The sequence below is a fragment of the Symphalangus syndactylus genome, chromosome 6, assembly GCF_028878055.3.
Source record: "Symphalangus syndactylus isolate Jambi chromosome 6, NHGRI_mSymSyn1-v2.1_pri, whole genome shotgun sequence".
Lineage (NCBI taxonomy): Eukaryota > Metazoa > Chordata > Mammalia > Primates > Hylobatidae > Symphalangus > Symphalangus syndactylus.
In genome coordinates this window covers 38,587,767-38,607,356 of record NC_072428.2, presented here as the reverse complement: position 1 = coordinate 38,607,356, position 19,590 = coordinate 38,587,767, and the positions used below count along the sequence as shown (strand labels likewise).

At 48.4% G+C, this 19,590-nt stretch overlaps 1 protein-coding gene across 2 annotated transcripts in view; it reads left to right on the top strand.

Moving 5' to 3' along the window:
- OTOG (otogelin) overlaps window positions 1-19,590 on the top strand; it is a 100,131-nt gene that overhangs the window by 22,725 nt on the left and 57,816 nt on the right. For both annotated transcript variants that reach the window (XM_055281306.2, XM_063641925.1), the window contains 8 exons: window positions 189-366; window positions 2,070-2,194; window positions 3,079-3,291; window positions 4,732-4,924; window positions 6,565-6,639; window positions 6,877-6,920; window positions 8,387-8,540; window positions 16,442-16,549. In XM_055281306.2, coding sequence (XP_055137281.1) covers window positions 189-366; window positions 2,070-2,194; window positions 3,079-3,291; window positions 4,732-4,924; window positions 6,565-6,639; window positions 6,877-6,920; window positions 8,387-8,540; window positions 16,442-16,549 — 1,090 coding nt within the window. The remainder of the gene's footprint in view (window positions 1-188; window positions 367-2,069; window positions 2,195-3,078; window positions 3,292-4,731; window positions 4,925-6,564; window positions 6,640-6,876; window positions 6,921-8,386; window positions 8,541-16,441; window positions 16,550-19,590) is intronic.

The following is a 19,590-nucleotide window of genomic DNA, read 5'->3' as shown; positions in this document are numbered from 1 at the left end:
GGTCCTGATTTCATCACTGAACAGGGTTTCCTCAAGCCTCCCCAAACCAGCTTCATGGCAGGCACGGCTTCAGTGGGGGCGGAGACTGGGCCGGGTGTGGGAGTCTGAGCGGGCCAGGCAGGTGGTGGTGGTGGGCGGGGTGTGTACTGCCTGCCCTCTCACTCTCCCCTTTCGGATTCTGTGCCCAGACGCCTTTGAGATCCGTAGGCTGTCCTCCGTGTTCCTGAGGGTGAGGACGAACGTAGGCGTGCGGGTGCTCTACGACCGTGAAGGGCTCCGACTGTACCTGCAGGTGGACCAGCGATGGGTGGAGGACACCGTGGGCCTCTGCGGCACCTTCAATGGCAACACGCAGGACGACTTCCTGTACGTAGCCCTGCCACGGAACCGGAAGAAGAGGGGAAATGGGCCCCTTAGGGCTGGGTATCTAGAGGCACTGCCTAAATGTCTCTCCCGTGGGCCTTCACTGTGCCCAGCATGCACCATTAGTTATTTATTTCTCTACATTTAAATTTAAGTATGTTTCTTTAAAGCAGCGGTTCACAGTCCTGTATGTGTGGAATCACCTCAGGAGCTTGTTAAAACACTGATTCCTGAGTCCCGCTCCCCAAGATTTAGGGTGGACTCAGGAATCCTATTTTTGATAAGCACCTCTAAGATTCCAGTATGGGAGGTCTATGGGCCATACCTTGAGAAATGCTGTTTTAGAATGAGGTCTTAAAACAGGGACCTCAGGCTGATTTGGCTCATGGTTTTGTTTGTTTTAATTGAGGTGGACACCACCTTTAGGTGTGTGTAAGCCCCTAGTGAGCCAAGGACACTAACATTCCCACTTTCTAACCCACCAGGCCAGTCTAACCCATGTACCTTTCCTACCTGGTACTTGAAGGCTCTTGAGTTTGCACCCCGTGAGGATCCCAATATTCAGGGAAAGGCTGTTTTCTATGAGCTGATATATTTGGGCACAGACATAGGTTAGGAACTTAGGAAGGTTCCTCGAAAGGAGAACAAGGGGTTGATTTTAAAGGCTGGAGATTCTGGCCAGTCCTTCGAGTTCCATGCATCAGGGGATGCAGAAGCAAACAGGGGAGGCATTCTTTAGCCAAAAAAGATAATTCAGATTTGCTGTGAAGAACAAGAACAAAATAAAGCTCAGAGCTTTTCAATGCATATATATTTAAAACTGTGGCATTCTACCATGCTTTGCCTAGTAGGGCTGATGTTAGGGTAGCTTGCCAAATAGTAGGGGGAGACCTTGGTTTAGTGTGTAAGCTGTTTGCCACTTTCCTAAATGTAACTTCTGGGTAGGAATATTGCCCTACATAATATGAGTGCGCTCATTGCCTCGGAACAATATTTGGGCATGGTGGGTGCCAGGCAGAACCTGCCCCCAGAGAGACCATGGCCTCCCTCCGCTCAACACCTACACCTGGGTTTGGTGACTCTTGGAGACTTGTGATGTCTAGGGAACATGCTCATCCCCCTTCCCCGCTTCACTGCCCCTTGTATGACAATTTCCTACTGAGAGAGCCAAAGGGCGAGCCAAAGAGTTTTCAGGAACTGCCCATGGAGAAAGGGGGAGGAAAAAAGTCTTACCCCCATGGTGTTTGATACTCTTCATGATGTCCCTGTTTCTTTTTCTGACCTGAAGAGCTGGGGGTGGGGAATGAAGCCATATTCATTCCCCGCCCCAAGTGTACGGTCCTAGCTCATTTTGAGCCCTTTTGGAGCCTGTTAAATGTTTTGTGTGTGTGTGTGTGTGTGTGCGCGCACGCACACACATGCATATGTACGTCCATAACTCTATGTGTTTGAATGTGGCTGTGTGGACCACCTTGGCTATATGCATGTCTGGCATATATTTGTGCTCTGTGTGTGTGTGTTGAGAGTGTGTGCATATACATGTTATATATTTGGGTGAGTACACGTGCTCCTCTGAGTGTGTGTATATGGATGTGTAGATTATGACTATGTGTGTGTACATGAGCAAGTGTTACCTGGATCTATGCTATTTGTGTCCCTGAGTCCACATGGGCAAGTGTGTGAATATGGCTATGACATGGCTGCAGGTCTCCAGTGGGTGTACCTGAGAGCACCCCGCAACTTTTTGGCAATTCCTGGAAAACACTTTCTGCTTGCTCCCCGCTACTCCCTGGCTCCCCTCTGGACCCCTGTGATGTGCACCTGCAAGCCGGTGAGTTGGCGGGGGGAGAGGAGAGGCATGGTTGAGTGGGGTGGGGAGGACTGCTTTGGGAGAGATGAAAAGGGAACTCCAGGCAGGAGAGTGCTGGCCAAATTTGTAGGAGTGATAAGAAAAGGAGGAGCAGCAGGGAGGGGAAAGGAGAGACAGTGAGGGCCAGGCAGGCAGGAAGCCTCATATTCTTCCACTATCAGATATACACACACACTTTTATATTGGCTTCTCCATCTCAGGGCAAAAGTGGAAGTCGGCCCCATGGCCTCACCAGGCCCCACCCTCTCTGCCCATGCTCTCTTTCTCACCTCCTACTCTCACCGCACTCTGCCGTGCCCCAGCTGCCCTGACCTCCTTGTCGTTCTTTCTACACAGTCAGGACTGCTCTCCTCTCCAGGCCTTTGCACTTGCAGTTGCCTCGCTTGGAATGCTGTTTCTGCAGACACACTCATGCCTCAGTTCCTCACTTCTTTCAGATTTGTGCTCAAACCTCACTCCCTGAGGCCTTCCTGACTGCCTGAATTCAAATTGCAGTTGCCTCTCCTGCCTCGCCTCATACACCCATGCTGCTTCTTAGCTTTCTCTCGCTTCTTAGCTTCTTCACCTTTGAAGTTCCTATATGAATTTTTTGGTGACCGTCTCCTTTGACCAGAATGTAAGCTCCAGGGATTTTTGTCAAGCCGCATATTCACACCCAGATATACTAAACCTCATCCATACCTTCCCAGCCAGCTGTACACTGAAGTAGCTGCCTACATCCATACTGCGTGTGTGCACACACACACACACACACACACCTGAGCCATGGGGAGGGAGAGAGGCTGATCCTGGGACACCAGGTAGACCCACCCCTGACTGCCTGGCTCCTGTTCTTCCTTCCCCAGCCTCCTACTCAGTGCAGGCCTGCAGTGTGCTCACGGGGGAGCTGTTTGCACCCTGCTCTGCATTCCTGAGCCCTGTGCCCTACTTTGAGCAGTGCCGCAGGGACGCCTGCCGCTGCGGGCAGCCCTGCCTGTGTGCCACGCTGGCCCACTATGCCCACCTGTGCCGGCGCCACGGGCTCCCCGTTGACTTCCGCGCCCGCCTGCCAGCCTGTGGTGAGTGCCCCGCCCATGTGAGGCTAAGCTGGAGGAGCCAGAGCTCCAGACCTGAGTGTCCCCTGCCCCTGAAACTCTACACTGGGATGCCCTCCAGTTTCCTCCAGCCTGATTGCACCCAGAGCCTGGTTCTCCTCCTGCACCCTCCATCTCTGCCAATGGCCCCCATCCCCTCCATCACTCAGGCATAACACCTGGGACCTGTGACTCAGGACTGCTTCTGTCACGCTTACTTCCAGTCCATCTCAAGTCCTGTCAGTCTTGTTAATCCCAAATTCACCCACTTCTCACCACCTCCGCCACCCTAGTCAGAGCCACCTTGCATTGCACCTTTGGAAAGACCACTGGCTGTTGCCTGGGGTTTGAGTACACACACGACTTCAATGTCATGAGCCAGCCCCTACCCGTCCCTACCCTGACCCTGGGCTATACTCCTTCCCATGTCTTCATCACCTCTGTGTCCCCAGCTCTAGCACAAGGCCTGACTCTCAGTAAGCTTTTAGCAAATGTTTGTTGAATAAACGAAAAAGGCACTGCACTGGGAGTCAGAAGGCCTGAGTTCTATTCCAGCCCTGCAGGTGACTTGCTGTGTGTCCCTGGGCAGGGCTCTGATTCTCTGTGAACCAAAGTTTCCCCAAAAGGGATTGGACAGGCCCGCTGGATCTTAACCCTGGCTGCATATTAGAGTTACCATAGGAACTTACAAAAGATTCACACAACTGGGCCACATCAAGTGTCAACGAAGGCAACATACCTGGCAGTGGGGCCCAGGCATCAGCATTTTCAGAAGCTCCCCAGGTGGCTTTGATGTGCAGCCTGGGTTGAGAACAGCTGAACTTGATGGTCTCAGTGGATCTACTGGATCCCACAGAATGTAGGAGACTCTGGGCGGGTGGGGGGGCGGGGGGTGGGACGGTGGCCACACAAGGAGAGGGCAGTCCTGAATCTTGGGACAAAGGGAGCAAAACAGGCTGCTAGAGGGAGCACAGTTGATATCCACAACCTGTGTGTGACACAGCCAGGGGAGTGAGGGGGTGGGAGTGTGTGTGTGTTTCCACACACCTGGGCTCATGCATGTCTATGTGTGAGTTACAGGGTGGGTGCAGGGCCTTAGCGGGTGGTGATCTCTACCCCTTCCCCAGTATCACTGCCTCAGAGGAATGCCTTTTGGAGGAAAGGATCTGCCAGTGGTTTTCCAGGCCGAACTTGGTAGAAGGACCCACCTGCTGCTTTGTTATCCCAGTGTATTGGTAGGCAGTGGGACTCTGGAGTCAGACCTGGGTTCGAATCCCACCTCTGACCTTGACCTGCTGTGTGACCTCAGACAAATGTCTTAACTTCTCTGGATCTCCATTCTCCTCATCAGAATGACAGCCCCACTCCACACAACTGTGGGGATGAGGGAGACAAAGCGTGCCCTCCCCACCCCCCCAACTGCAGCACTGTCTTGTGAGGCCTCCAAGGAGTATAGCCCCTGCATGGCCCTGTGTGGACGAACCTGCCAGGACCTGGCCAGCCCTGAGGCCTGTGGGGTTGATGGTGGCGATGACCTGAGCAGAGACGAGTGTGTGGAGGGCTGTGCCTGCCCACCGGACACCTATCTGGACACCCAGGCTGACCTCTGTGTCCCCCGGTGAGTGGGCCAGCTTGATCTCTGAGTTGGGTGGGAAGGTGAGGCCAGGGGTCTCCAGGGCATCTGAGACTGGGGAACCTGGCTGGGCCTCTCGTGTCCCTGCTTCCCCTCACAGTTGCAGGCCAGATCTTGGTGGGTAAGGTGGGTGGGCTCCCTCCTTGGGGTTTCCCTCCCAGATCTCTCCTCAGCCTTGGCCTTTGGGCCATTCTAGCAGCTTCCTCACAAGACACAACAACCCCACAGAGCCCAAGGGCCCTCTCTCTCCTCATTCCCCTCTCCTTCCACAGAATTTATTGACTTTCTGGTATGTTCCAGACATTTCTAGGGCTTGGGAATTCAGCAATGAACAAACCAGAGTTCAGCCCTCATGGAGCTCACATTCTAGGGTTGCAAGACAGACACATAAATGAACAGACACTTAATGGACAGGTGGCAACAAGAACTGTTGAGCCAAGTAAGGCAGAGTGAGAGCAGGGAGTCCCGTTCCCGGTGTGTTACTTGAGCTGGGCCTGGAAGTAAAGCCTTTCTGCTGAGGTGAGGTCTGAGTAGAGACCTGAGGGAGTGAGGAAGGGGGCTCCAGGAAGAGGGGGTGGCGCAAGGCCCAGCTTGTTCTCAGTGTAGCTGCAGGGCAGAGCAGGAGGAGGATAGTGGGAGGCAGCGACCCCACGTGATCTTGGGGCGACTGGCAAGGTCCTTGGTCCCCTCCAGGCCTCTGTTTCTCCATCTGTAAAATATACACATTTGATTGGTGGTCTTCAAATGGTGGCAGGGCTGGAGAGAGGCCCCTTTAGGGTAAATAGGAATCACTCTTAGGCCTTCCCAAATTACAGAATCCTCCCTTGAGATCCAGATGTGTGCCTGGCGGCTCTCACCCCTTGATGTTGAGCGTTGCCAAAGAAGGGGGTCTGTGTGGCTTACGCAGGGAGAGGGAGGTGGTTGTTGAGCAGCACTGGAGCTGGAGGAGTTTCGGCGTCCCATCCGTAACTCACTGCCCTGCTCCAAGACCTGCACGTGCCTATAATCGGCAGGTTCTGTGGGAGTGTGTGAGAGGAAATGTAGACTTTGCCCTTAGATGACCTACACAAAAGAAGAAAGACAGCATAAGAATCCCTACCTTACAGAATCCCTGCGAAGAATCAATGAGATAATGTATGCAGAGGGCCTGGCTGGATGTCCCTGGCCAGAGGTCAATATACTTAACAACCAGTGCAGCACAGGCACTGAACAACTGGAATAGATGCTGGGCATGAGTGACCAGGACACCTGGGCCAGGATGCAGCACCAGCTGAATATCTGCCCCGTTCCTGACAGGGTGTGGGCTCAGGAGCTGTGCTCCTGTTCTTACTGCCCCTCCCTTCCTCGGTCCAAATAAGGCTGGCTGCAGGAGTGTATGGAGACCAGTGGCTCCTTGTCTAAGCTTGGTGCATGGCTCTGAATCTGGGACCCAGCCGTGACCTCTATCCCTGCTGCCAGGCTGGCTTTTCCGCTCACTGGAGATGTGTCACATGTCACTGTAGATACCATTACTTTTCCCTGTGTCCTTTTGCACCTGGTTAGCTGAGGGTGGGGTCCCTGTCCTTGGCAGTCTCTGCCCCAGCTCCTGAGCCTGCTCACCTTTCTTCACTCCCATTTTTTTATAGGAACCAGTGCTCCTGCCACTTCCAGGGAGTGGACTATCCCCCCGGAGACAGTGACATCCCTTCCCTGGGCCACTGGTGAGCTCCATAGGTAGCAGACTTCTTGTCCTCTCTTTAAAGGGAGGCTGCTGACTGAAGACAGTGCAGCTGAGTGGAACTTTTCGTGAAGGGACACCCAGCCCTGCTCTGTGCGGGGGGGGGAAGTCAGTGAGGATATCTTTCTGAAATCTGCAGTGACCCGAGTGCAGTGACATGGGGTGTCTGGGTCCTGCAGTGACTGGGTCAGCTAACCCCAGGGACCCTCTTTCTCTGCAGCCACTGCAAAGATGGAGTCATGAGCTGTGATAGCAGAGCCCCAGGTAAGGGTGGCTGGAGGGGTGGGGCCCTTCTGGGGGCTCCACATGGTAAAGGAGAATGGGGAGTGGAGCACTGATCAGGCTGTGGCGAGCCCACTCCAGATTTTGCCCTACATTGGGCCTTCTGTACTCCTTGCCTTCTTGGCAAAGACTCCAGCTTGGAGGCTGGCACCTGAAGCCCTGTCCGAGCCTCAGCCCCACCCTAGTGGCTGTCTCTGCTGCTTGCAGAGGAGAGGCTGAGACTTTGTCTTCCTTCGGGGCAATGATCTGGGGCAACCATGTTGGGCATCTGGGCAGTTTCTTGACTTCCTTTGGGTCCTGATTTTTTCTGTCTGAGCTGTCATGTATCTACTGAGGCAGACTCTGCCCAGGACAATGCTGGGTGTGGGGTCACAGAGGTGGGCAAGACAGCCTGGGCTTTTGAGACCCTCCTAGGCAACAGAGATAGGGATGGGATGGAACAGTGGTGGCGGTGGGGAGGGGGGTTAACCTTTGAGAGGCTGTGAGGTGGAGTAGGGCCTGGGGGCTGGAGCATTCAGGGAGGGCTTCCTGGGGTGGAGGAAGGGATCGGAGAATAATCATACAGTAGGTGGTTAGGAGCAGGCCCTCCAGAATCATCCAGCCTGGGTTCAAATCTTCCCAGGCACTCACTAGCTGTGCAGCCCTGGACAACCCACTTTACCTCCCTGGGCCTTCATTTCCTCTTTGGCATATAACCTAGATTCCTGCATCCTCCCCATATTTTGTGTATAATCCTGGAAGCGCTTTTCCTTTGGTCACTTCTGGCTTTGGATTTCTGGCTCTTTGGGACTTTTATCTCACCTCCTATGCCTATCTATGCCTTTCTTTCTGGTTCATCCCAGCCTGGGCATGGAACTCAGCTCTGTTTTATTAATTTTCCTAAAAAAGATCACTCATACAGTATGAATGTGCGGGGCAGACCTTACGCAAGGCTCAGGGAGAGAGGGTGCGTTCATGTCACAGAAATAGTGGTAACAGGACAGTGACTTTCTTTGTCGTTCAGAGTCCTCTGGCCCCCCTGCCACACTGATTGGTCATCCTCTTTCTAGCCCCTCTCCTGGTCCCTCTGGGGCACTTCTCACTTTATGATGATTTTGGGGAGGAGAAGTGGCTTCACTCCATTATTTGGGAAAATGGGGGACAATAATACTTTCTAGAGTTGTTGCAGGATTCAATATGATGATGCAGGGGAAGCGCCTGGAGCAGCCTGGTATGGAGGACGTGCAGCGATGGGTCCTGGTGGCTATGGTCCTATTGTGTGACACACAGCACACATCTATCCTTCCCTCTGTGAGGCGTATCTGGGAAACCAAGCAATGCCCAGGAGCGGCCAGGGCGGGAGGAGGCTTCCGAGCCCGTCTCTCCTTCATCCTCCAGCTGCTGCCCCTGTAGCCCAGGAGCCCATACTGAGGCCCCAAGGCCTCGGCTCCCATCTTCTTCTCTTCCAGCTGCTGCCTGCCCAGCAGGCCAGGTCTTCGTGAACTGCAGTGACCTGCACACGGACCTGGAGCTGAGCAGGGAGAGGACGTGTGAGCAGCAGCTGCTGAACCTGAGCGTATCAGCCCGTGGCCCCTGCCTGTCGGGCTGTGCCTGTCCCCAGGGGTAAGTATCCATGGTGTCGTGGGCCGGTGACTCTGAAGGCTGGCAGAACCAAGGGCCACAGGGTGGAGTGGGGGCAGAGAAAACATCACATGGCCTTGTAGGAAAGCACTGGCCCAGGCTGGCCAGCCACAGCCGTAATGGCCAGAGAGGAGTCTGGGAAAGAGGAGAGGCTGGGGATCCAGCCTGGAGTGTGGGCTGGAGGAGGGAGAGCCCTGGCCGCTCATCTGTGAAATGGAACCATCATCAGGCCTACCACTTTAACAGGCTGCTGTGAGGAATCAGTGAGCTCACTGAGTGGGGTGTCTGGCACACTGGGCGCTGCAGTGGATTGGAGACCACTGGAGAGGAAACTCAGGTTCAGCTCTCAACCTCTTCCTCTGCACAGTTCTGACCAGAGCCCTCAGGAGGAGGGCTGGTGCCCCTAAAATATTAAAAAAAGAAGACCCCACCCAGAGAAAACTGTCTCATTCCCAGGTCCCCAAAACCCTGCCATGAGAGCTGCGTGAGTCAGGCTCTGTGGGCATGCCTTGTGTGGGCTCTGTATACTGACGTGGCCCAGGGCCTGACACCCAGCTCTGCCCATTCTCCTTCCCAGGACTGGGCTGAGAAGACAGCTGGCACCTCATCCCATGGCTTGGCAACACCTGGCTGTGCCCTTCAGCCTATGCAGAGATTAGTGGTCACCTGGGAGTCATGGCCCAGGCCTGAAAGCCAAAGAAAATGACATGGGGGTCAGGGCTTCTAGGGTAGGAAGGGGAGGGGACAGTCAGTTGGAGCTTTACTGCTTCCAAGACACTTTCATGTTATTACCTCCTTCAGTCTCAGAGCATCCAAGCTAGAGAGGAGGGGAGGACCATGATTCCCATTTTGAAAATGAAGAAACTGAGGCCAGGGGAAGGGTGGAGGGAAGTGGTGCCCAAAGAGCCAGGACTCAAACCCAAGTCTCCTTACTCCAAGCCCAGCCGCTGGCCCAGAGCACGTGAGGTCCGTGATGGTCACCTATATAGAGATCATAATGTGGATTGTGAGCCTGCCCCTTCCAGGCAAGTGGCTGCAAAAGAACCTGCAAGCAACCCTAGGCCTGACCACCTGCTGCCACCTGGGCCCCGGAGTGGCATTTGAGGAGTATCTTTGTCACTGAAGGCCCCTTGTGACACCATCCTGTGTGTACAGCCTGCCTCTCAGCCTGAGGTCAGGAAAAGCCAGGGTGTCTGGGGTCAGGAACCGAGGGTCACTCACTGCTAAGAGTGGTAGCAAGGCCACAGAGACACAGTGGAAGGGGCCCTGGACTGGAGACCGGGAGACCAGGCTCAGTTTGGCCAATGACCCATTGCGTGCTATATCAAAGACACTCTAAGGAGCTTACACACATGGCTCAGGGGCTTGTCAAAGTGAAATTGGTACAGTCTCAGTTTGTAAGGGAAGGGCAGGCATTTCCTACCATCCTAGAACATCCTCTTGCTGGGACAGGGCTCCCAAAGATGCCCAACCATCCTTAACAACCCCTGCCTAGGACCCTTGGGACCCATGATCACCTCTGTGTATGAGAGTTCCGACTGTCTGGCCACCAGGCACTTCTCCATGATGTATCTAAGAATCTCCAAAGAACGGTCTGTGGCTGTCTGTGTGCCTGCATATTTCTTTGAATCTGGGGTCTGAGCCAAGGGCCCTGGGGCCACTAGGCAGTGAGGCACAATGAGCACAGACTCTGGAGTCAGGCTTGAACCCTGGCTCTACCACTTCCTGACTGAGTTAATTAATTACCCTGAACCTCAGTTCCTTCATTTGTAAAATGGCACAGAGTAAACACTCTATGTGAGCAGATAGCATTGTTTCTTCTCATCTGGATCCCATGCATTTGCAAATAACCTCCCTGAGGGGTCCCTGGAATGAGAAGGTCCGCTACAAGGTAAAGAGAGGGTACTTTGCAAATTGAAGGCACCTTGAGGACCGAGGCCAAAGCCTTGAGTCCTTGCATGCTCTTCCCCATGATGGGCACACAGCAGGTGCTCAGAGATTCAGACAGGTCTGCTAAGAGCAAGGAGGGAGTAATGGATGGTGGGCAACAGAGAAGACCCCACAGGAAGTGGCTAGAGACAAGGCTTGGGGCTGAAGGAGGAAGGCAGTGAGCCAGCCCTTCATTGGTGTCTGATGCAATTATGAGGGAGAGAGGGGCAAGAGACCAATACTTATTGTGTTTCTACTAGATGATAGGCAGTGTGCCCAGGCCTGTAAGATTCTCATAATGACCTTGGGAGGAAGGTGTCATTATTCCTGTTTTAAGCATAAAAAACAGAGGCTTAGAAGAGTTAAGTGGCTTCAGGTAACACGTAGTGAATTAAGCACATGTTTTTTTTCTTTCCTGCTTCCTCCCACAACCACAGTGAAATGCTAATGGGATAAAAAGATATAGATCCCCAGGGACAAAGAGAGAAGAGTGGAAGTTCAGTAGTTTTTGAAGAAGGAATGTGGGTGGATGTGTAGAAACTGGCCTTGCAGAGGGGAAGGCCAAGGAGAAACAAATAGTACATGCATTTTGGAAAATAGTTCGGCAGTTTCTTATATAAACATGAATCTACCTGAGCACCCAGCAGTTCGCCCTGAAGTGTTCATCCAAGAGGAATAAATAGAAGGGGGTGTGGGGGGAGGGAGACAGGAGGTTGGGTTGCAAGTCTGTGCAAGGAGGAGTTCAGCCTCCAGATCCCCTATTGCTCCTGCTGGGGTCACACCACTGCTCTGGCCGCATCCAGCAGGAGAAAGGAGAGTTTCAAGAGAAACCAAATCAGAGACTTTGGTCTTATAGGCACCAGGAGGGGTGAGATGCATCGTGGAAACAGGGAGATTCAGTGAAAAGCAAGGGGAATCCCAGCAAATGGAGACATTCGCCTCCCAGCCCAGAGATGACAGAGATTTCTTCCCTTGAAAATTGGCTGGGCCAATAGAAAAACACAACAGAAACTGACATTTTGGGAGTTTCTCAACAAAATGGTTGGTCCTCCTTAAACAGGGAGCCTCCAGTCAGCTTTTGATGCCTCACTCTTTTTTCTTTTTTTCCTTTTAGGAAGTGATGCATAATTTATATACAGTAAATTACATGGATCCTAAGTATACCGTGTGTTAGGCTTTGACAAATTGATACCTGCTTGTAACCCACACTCCTGTGAAGACATAGAACATTTCTGTCACTCAGAAAATTCCCTAATGTTGGCGCCCTATATATTCCCTAATGTGAATATATAATGTTTATCTATTCTAGACACAAGTCTTTTGTCAGTCCTTTCCAGCCAGTTCTGCCCCCACCAGCATTGCTGTGCTTCATATCAGCATAGATAGGTTCTGCCTGTTCTAGAACTTCATGTAAATAGAATCATACACTATATACCCTTTTGGGCCTGGCTTCTCTTCCTTAACTCTTGAGGTTGACCTACATTGTTGCATCTATCAGTAGTGTGTTCCTTTTTCTATCCCAGTAGTATTCCATTGTATGAATATACAATTATTTATCTGCAAAGGTGTTATATATAATAAAATGTACCTACTTTTAGTGTATGGTTTGATGAATTTTGACATCTATGTATATATCATCATAATTAAGATATATAACATTTCTATCACCAACAAAGTTTCCCTCATACTCCGGTCAATCCTACCCCTGTGAGTGCTAGGCAAACACTAGCTGGCTTTTTGTCACTATATAGTAGTTATTCCTGTTCTAGAACTTTATATAAAAAGATCCATATATATATATACAAACACACATGCATACACACTCACAAACCTTTTTGATCTGGATTCTTTAGCTCAGCAATAAAGTTTTCAAGATTCAAAAAAGAAAACAATTGTTTATCTGCTCAAGCATTGATGGACATTTGGGTTGTTTTCAGTTTGGGACTATTTTGACTAAGGTTGCCATTTATTTCCCTTGGATGAACATTTCAGGGCGGAATTGCTGGGTCCTAGGGTAGATTCGTATTTATATAAGAAACTGTCAAGCTGTTTTCCAAAGTGATTGGATAATTTTACATGTCCAGTGTATGAGAATCTGACTGTTCCACATCCTCACTAATACTTGGTGTTTTCAATCTTTTCCATTTTTGTTATTTCAGCAAGTACATGGTCCTATCTCGTTATGGCTTTGATTTGTATTTCCCTAATGACTATGAGTAATTTTTCATATACTTATTGGCCATTCATGTATCTTTCTTTGTGAAGTGTCTGTTCTGGTCTTTTGCGGAATTTTAAATTTGGTCTCTTTTTATTTGTTTGAGTTGTAAAAATTTTTTATGTATTTTAGATTCAAGTCCTTTGGCAGGCATATGTATTGCAAATATTTTCTCCCAGTGTGTGTTTGCCTATTTATTTAGTTAACATGCCTTGAAGTATCTAAAAACTTCTGATGAGAAGTTTTAAATTTTGATGTCTAATTTTTTTCTTTTAAAAATCTCCTTCATTTCTGATGAGGTCTAATTTATCATTTTTTTCTTTATAGTTAGTCCTCAAGGTTGCAAAGATATTCTCCTATGTTTTCTTCTAGGAGCTTTACAATTAAATCCATTTACTAATGGATTAAATAATTAATTAATTATTATTATTTTTACAGACAAAGTCTTGCTCTGCTGCTCAGGCAAGGGTGCAGTGGTGCCATCATGGCTCACAGCAGCCTTGAACTCCTTAGCTCAAGTGATTCTCCCGCCTCAGCCTCCTGAGTAGCTAGGACTACAGGTGTGCACCACCATACCTGGAAAATTTTTTAAATTTTTTGTAGAGATGGGGGTTTTGCTATGTTGCCCAAGCTGATCTCGAACTCCTGGCCTCAAGAAATTCTCCCAAAATGCTAGGATTACAGGTGGGAGCCACTGCAACTGGCCAGCTTTACAATTTTAGCTTTTACATTTAAGCCTATAACCTATTTAAAAGTATTATATTTTACACATGTTGCAAAATGGAGTCAAGGTATGTTTCATTTTATTTTATTTTTGATGGTCGTCCAGTGGTTGTAGCCCTATTTTTTTAAAAAAGACTTTCCTCTCCCCATGTAATTGCTTTGGCATTTTTGTGAAAAATTAATTGACTGTATACACGTGGATCTATTTCAGAACTCTTTTCTGTTCCATTGATCTGTTTGTCTGTCTTCATGCCAATATCCACTCTCTTGGTTTATGAAGCTTTATAGTAAGCCTTGAAATCAGGAAGTGAGAGTTCTTCAACTTTTATCTTTTCTTTCAAAAAGTTGTTCTAGGTCTTTGCATTTCCAAGTAAATTTAGGATCAGCTTATCAATTCCTATAAAAAAAAAGCCCCTGAGATTTTGAATGAAACTGTGTTGAATTTATAGATCAATTTGGGGAGAATTGGCATCTTAGCACCAGTAAGTCCTCCAAACCACAAATATGGTGTTATTTTCTTATTTATTGGTCTTCGTTAATTTCTCTTAGCAATATTTCATAGTTTTCATGTAAAGGTTTACACATTTTTCATTGAATTTTTCATAGGTATTTTGCTGTTTTTGTTGATGTTATAAATGTTATTATTTTATTAATTTTCCATTTTTTAATTGCCACAATATGGAAATACTGTCGATTGTCACATATTGACCTTGTATTCTGCAATCTTGCTAAATTCATTTATGAGTTCTAGTGGCTTTTTTTGGGTAGATTCTTTAGAATTTCAGTAAGTGGTCATGTCATCTGTGAATAAAGATAGTTTTACTTCTTTATTTTAAAGTTTTACATCTCACATGTTTCTTGCCTTATTGTGCTGTATTGGACTTACAATATACTTTTGAATAGAAGTGATGGAAGTAAAAATCATTGCCTTTGTCTTGTTTTGGATAAAGCAGTCAATCTTCTATCATTAATTCTAACATTTGCTGTAGTTTTTTTGCAAATGATCTTTATCAGATTGGGGAAGTTTCTTTTTATTTCTATTATGCTGCAAATTTTTTACAATAAATGGGTATTGAATTGTGAATTGATTTTTTTTTTTTTAAACAGAGTCTCACTCTGTTGCACAGGCTGGAGTGCAGTGCCTCAGTCTTGACTCACTGCAACCTCCACCTCCCAGGTCCAACTGACTTTTATGCCTAAACCTCCAGAGTAGCTGGGATTACAGGCATGGGCCATCACGTCTGGCTAATGTTCGTATTTTTAGTAGAGAAGGGGGTTTGCCATGTTGGCCAGGATGGTCTTGAACTCATGGCATCTCCCACCTTGGCCTTCCAAAGTGCTGGGATTATAAACATGAGCCACCACACTAAGCTTGTCAATTGATTTTATTTATTGGAGTATATGATATTTTCCCTTTATTTTATAACTGTTGCAAATTGCATTGGTTGATTTTTAAAATCTTAAGCCAGTCTTACATTCCTGGGATAAACCCTAGTTGTGACTGATGTATTATTTAATATTCTATGGTCTGTGGTTTTCCATACTTGAGATGTTTTTGTCTGATTTTGGTATCAGATTAATGCCGGTCTTATAAAATGAGTTGGGAAGTATGATTTCCTTTTCAATTTTTGGAAGAGTTTGTTTAAAACTTGTATTATTTCTTCCTTAAGTGCCTGGTAGAATTTACCAATCTTGGAAGAGTTTTAACTTCAAATTTAATTTCTTTAAAGATATTGGGCTAATTCAGTTTACCTATTCCTTCTTGGCTGAATATTTATAGTTTGTGTCTTTTAAGAAATTTGTCCATTCCATCTAAGTTGTCAAATTTATTCACTTAACATTGTACATAATATTTCCTTATTTTCCTTTTACTATCAGTAGAGTCTGTAGCAATATCTCCTCTTTGTTCCAGATATTGGTAATTTGAGTATTCCTGTCCCCCTTTTTATCATTCAGTTTAGACAGGGGTTTGTCGATTTTATTGGTCTTTTCAAAGAACCAGCATCTGGTTTCACTGATTTTTCTCTATTGCTCTGTTTTTTATTTCACTAATTTCTCCTCTTATATTCATTTCTTTCTTACTACTTACTTTGGATTTAGTTTGCTCTTGTATTTCTAATTTAGAACTTTGACTTTAATCCCTTCTATTTTACATCCTGATCTGGATATCTGGCCACTTCAGAAGCCCTCAACCCCATTTTCTGTCTGCTCTCCTCAGGGAGGTGTCGTGCTGTGCTTGGGTTCCATCATCCTTTACTATAGTGCAGAAAGTGCTTCCAGGCAGAAAATCTGGATACAGGAGCCACTAACAAGAGACTCCTTTGAGTATAGTGCCTGTAGCACCCTTTCTTTTTACCTCTTTAACCCACGTGCTTGTATTCTTTTGAAAAATAAAATAGGAAGGTTAAGTAACTTGTTTCAGGTAGATCCTGGATTTGAACAAAAAATTATTTATTGCCAAAGTTTGTGTTCTTAGCCCTGCCCCAGGCTGTATCCTGTTGATGCCCGATCTAGCATGATGCTATGGCCTGAGATCTTTAATAAATGCCCTGAGACATCCGTGGCTCCGGCCTGGGAGTGGTCAGATTTCATGGAAACCAGACTAGAAGACAGCAGCACTGCAGCTTTGGGGCCTGTGGTCTGAGAGCTCCATGAACAACCTGGTTAGGAGGGTCATCGCCCATATCCATGGCCTGTTCATTAGTATACAACTAGTGCCTGAGGAGCAACTGGCATCCACCTGGTCAGTAGGGCTGTGGCTGGTAGAGATAAGCCTCGCTTCTTGATGGATGACAGAGACTCAGGCTGGGCCTAGTCTGTTACTGGTTTTTCCAGTTACCAAGGTCCCTCTGAACCTCACTGAGCAGCAGCAGGATGGGCAGTGAATACACAGTCAGTCTCTTCTAGGGTAAATGCTGGGAGCCACCTCGAGCATCCAGGTTGAGGCATGGTCCTCCACAGATGGCAGCTATGGGAAGGGTGCTCTCCTGACCGCCTGCTTGCTGTGTCTCTACAGTCTGCTCAGACACGGGGATGCATGTTTCCTGCCAGAGGAGTGCCCCTGCACTTGGAAGGGGAAGGAGTATTTCCCTGGGGACCAGGTGATGTCTCCTTGCCATACCTGGTAAGTGAGGGTCCCAAGCAGGCTTTGGTTTTTTGCTGGGAGGGGGCATGGATATGGGCGCATAATCAAGAGTATAGTCTAGCATTCCCGTTTCATTATGTTTGTATTCATTTATGTGTTGTGTGTGGTACAGGGGTTTGTGTACACATAGGAGTATATGCATACAAAGGAATATTTTTGTTTTTACATGAATATGTTTGTTCAGTCATGTATATGAATGTGTATACATGCATATTTGTAACCATGACAATTTGCATATTTATATGAACATATGAGTGTGAGTGCAAATCCAAAATGCACATGTGCATATGTGAATATGCATGTACATGGATGTATATAAAAAGGCAGGCATTCACAAATCTCAATATGTCAGTGAATATATACAATTAGACATTTGTTTATGTAGACAGGTGTGTTTATATATATTTTTGTGCATATGGATCATTTAAAATGTGTGCACATGTATGTGCAAAGTGTGTGGATATATGTGTACAATGGCTATACGTATTTGTATTCACATGTGAGTAAATATCGGTGTAAGTGTGCATTGTGTTTGCCTGTGAATGGGCACCTTCTTGTGTATGAAAGTACGTGTGAGGGTATTTGTTGAGCAATGTAAGTGTGCATATGTGGGAGTGTGTGCATCTGGATTGGATTCTATGGAAACAGACCTGGAGCTAGTTCTGCGGGGCCTGTTGTGGGCCACACAGTGGTGGGTAGACAGTGGGTAGGCTCAGCTTTCTGATAGAGAGAATGCCGGAGAAGGGGGTGAGAAATGATAAACGTGCCCTGATGCCGGAGAGCAAACCCACTCACTGTTCCAATTTCGAGAACGAGCTAGGGGTGGCCTGAGGTGAGCAGGCAGCCCCTGGCACTGAAACTCCAGGGCCCAGCAGAGGAGCTCAGAGAGGTTCTATCTCAGAGACCCATCTGGCTAGCTGGAGCATGGCCCCCAGTCCCTGTCCCATGCTGGGATTGAAACCACCCTGTTTCTGTGGCCTAGAGGAAGGCCATAGTGTTTCTTTCTGTGTTAGAAGCAGGGTCATGGTCAAGCCCACCTGCTCCAAGGCCGGTTTCCCCAGATATATCAGAGTGTACTTGTAGGGTCAGAGCCCTGGCTGGCTGACCCCAGAAGTCCCTGGGTATGATGTTAAGACACAGATCTCTGCACAGGCTGTGTGCTCATTTTTTTTCTTGGGATTTTGTGACTATGGTGAGCCAGAGCTGACCAGGGATGCCAGGCACATGAGGTGAGAGACTGGGGATGGCTGGCCTGGATTTGCCTAGGGGTGCTCAGGCCCTGAGAAGGATTCACTTCCATCAGTTCCCTGGACTCCAGCCCCTGTAGCAACACCCTCACCCTCAGGCAGGGGGTACCTGAGTTACATTGAATCCTCTCCTGTGAGTGCATTGTGCTCAGAAATCAGATCCAAGGCAGAGGTGGTGAGGAGTCTGGAGCCAAGGTCGAAGAGCTGGGATTATTTAGGATTTGGAACCCTGACACGAGGAGGCATCTGCCTTCATAGGAGAGGCTGACTGGCCATAGGGTGGATGTCCTCTCTTCCTTAGAAAACTAGGGGATAGATGGGGAAGTTTTTACTTTTTAACTCAGTTGTAAAAATTCTACCTCCTAACAAATGGACAAACCTTGACATTTGCCCTCAAAGGACCTGCCACTGTGGCCCAGATGCCAGCTGCTCTCCCGGGGGGAGGTGGGTGCTGGAGATGTGTTGCGCTGGTGTGACTCGAGCATTTGCTGGGATCTCTTTACCAGGATGGAGCCTGGCTGCCCATCCCTTCCCAGCTCTGCATTCCGTGTAGCCATGGTTGGCAACATGGTCAGCCACAGTGGGAGTATTTCCAGCACTTATGCATTTATGAATGAGTCATAGGTCATGTTGGTGGGTGAATGACAGGATGGATACATAGGCTTAGGAAGCCACATGGAGTCAGTGCATGACTGAGCCTGTCCCTCATTGTTGCTGTCAGACACAGAGCCCTGGGTCATGCCCCTTTACTTCTAAAGATTTTGGCACTGAGCTCTGTGACTCTTGCCAACCCTACTCCTTCTCTAATTCTTGGAGATTTTAGAATCCGTTTAGAGGTGCTTCTAGTATCTCCCGACATCTCAGATTCTTCATCCTCTCTCTTCCAAAGATCTTTCTCCACCCTAGTGGAGTGAGGGGTCATCTTGTAGATCTTGCCATTCCCAATAACTCACCCAGCCCATATCCCAATGCGTCTCACCTCACCTTCTGTCTTTCTACTCCACTCCCTCTCATTCCCTGACTCCCTCAATCCTGCAACCCCACCGGGATTTCTCATCCATGATCCCTACCACCTCTCTGCTGCCTCTCACCCCTTTGATGTCTCCCCTTCCCTTTTACCTCAACCTGTGGTCCAGAACCATAATCACTTCCTTGAATGCAGCCCCACTTCTATTCCTCCTCCTGCTTTGCCCTACTTGTTTGGCAAAACCACAACCCTGGTGACACCCACACCTTTACTTCCTTTGTACCTGCATCCATGCAGCTGAGTGTGACTGGAGGGATGTGCAAAACCCGGCTGCCAGCTCTCGTTTTAAATTCATGGGCTCAGAAGGGTCAAAAAGGCCCTTAGAGCTGATGGGCTCTCGGACTGTATTTCCCGGGTCTCCTTTGCTCTTTCATCCCACTAGATAACTATTCCACTCTTTCTCCTCTCTCCTCAAAGCCCTGACACCTCCTCCCCTCTTATTCTCAGCTGATGACCCTGCTTCCTATTTCCCTGAGGAAATTAAAGCCATGAGAATAGAACTTTCCAGGCTTTGTACCCATGTATTTTGCCTGCACAACAGATTAAGTGTCTGTGTTCCTATCTAAAGTGAAGTTTCTTCACTTGTCCTTTGGGTGCTAGTTCCTCACTTGCCCTCCTAAGGGAACCACTGCAGCATCTCTCCCTCTTTTCTCCCATATAAACAATTTGCATTCTCTACTGGCTCATCCCTATTGCATAAAAATATATCGTTTGAAAAACTTCCAACCTCCTAGGAACTGCTCCAT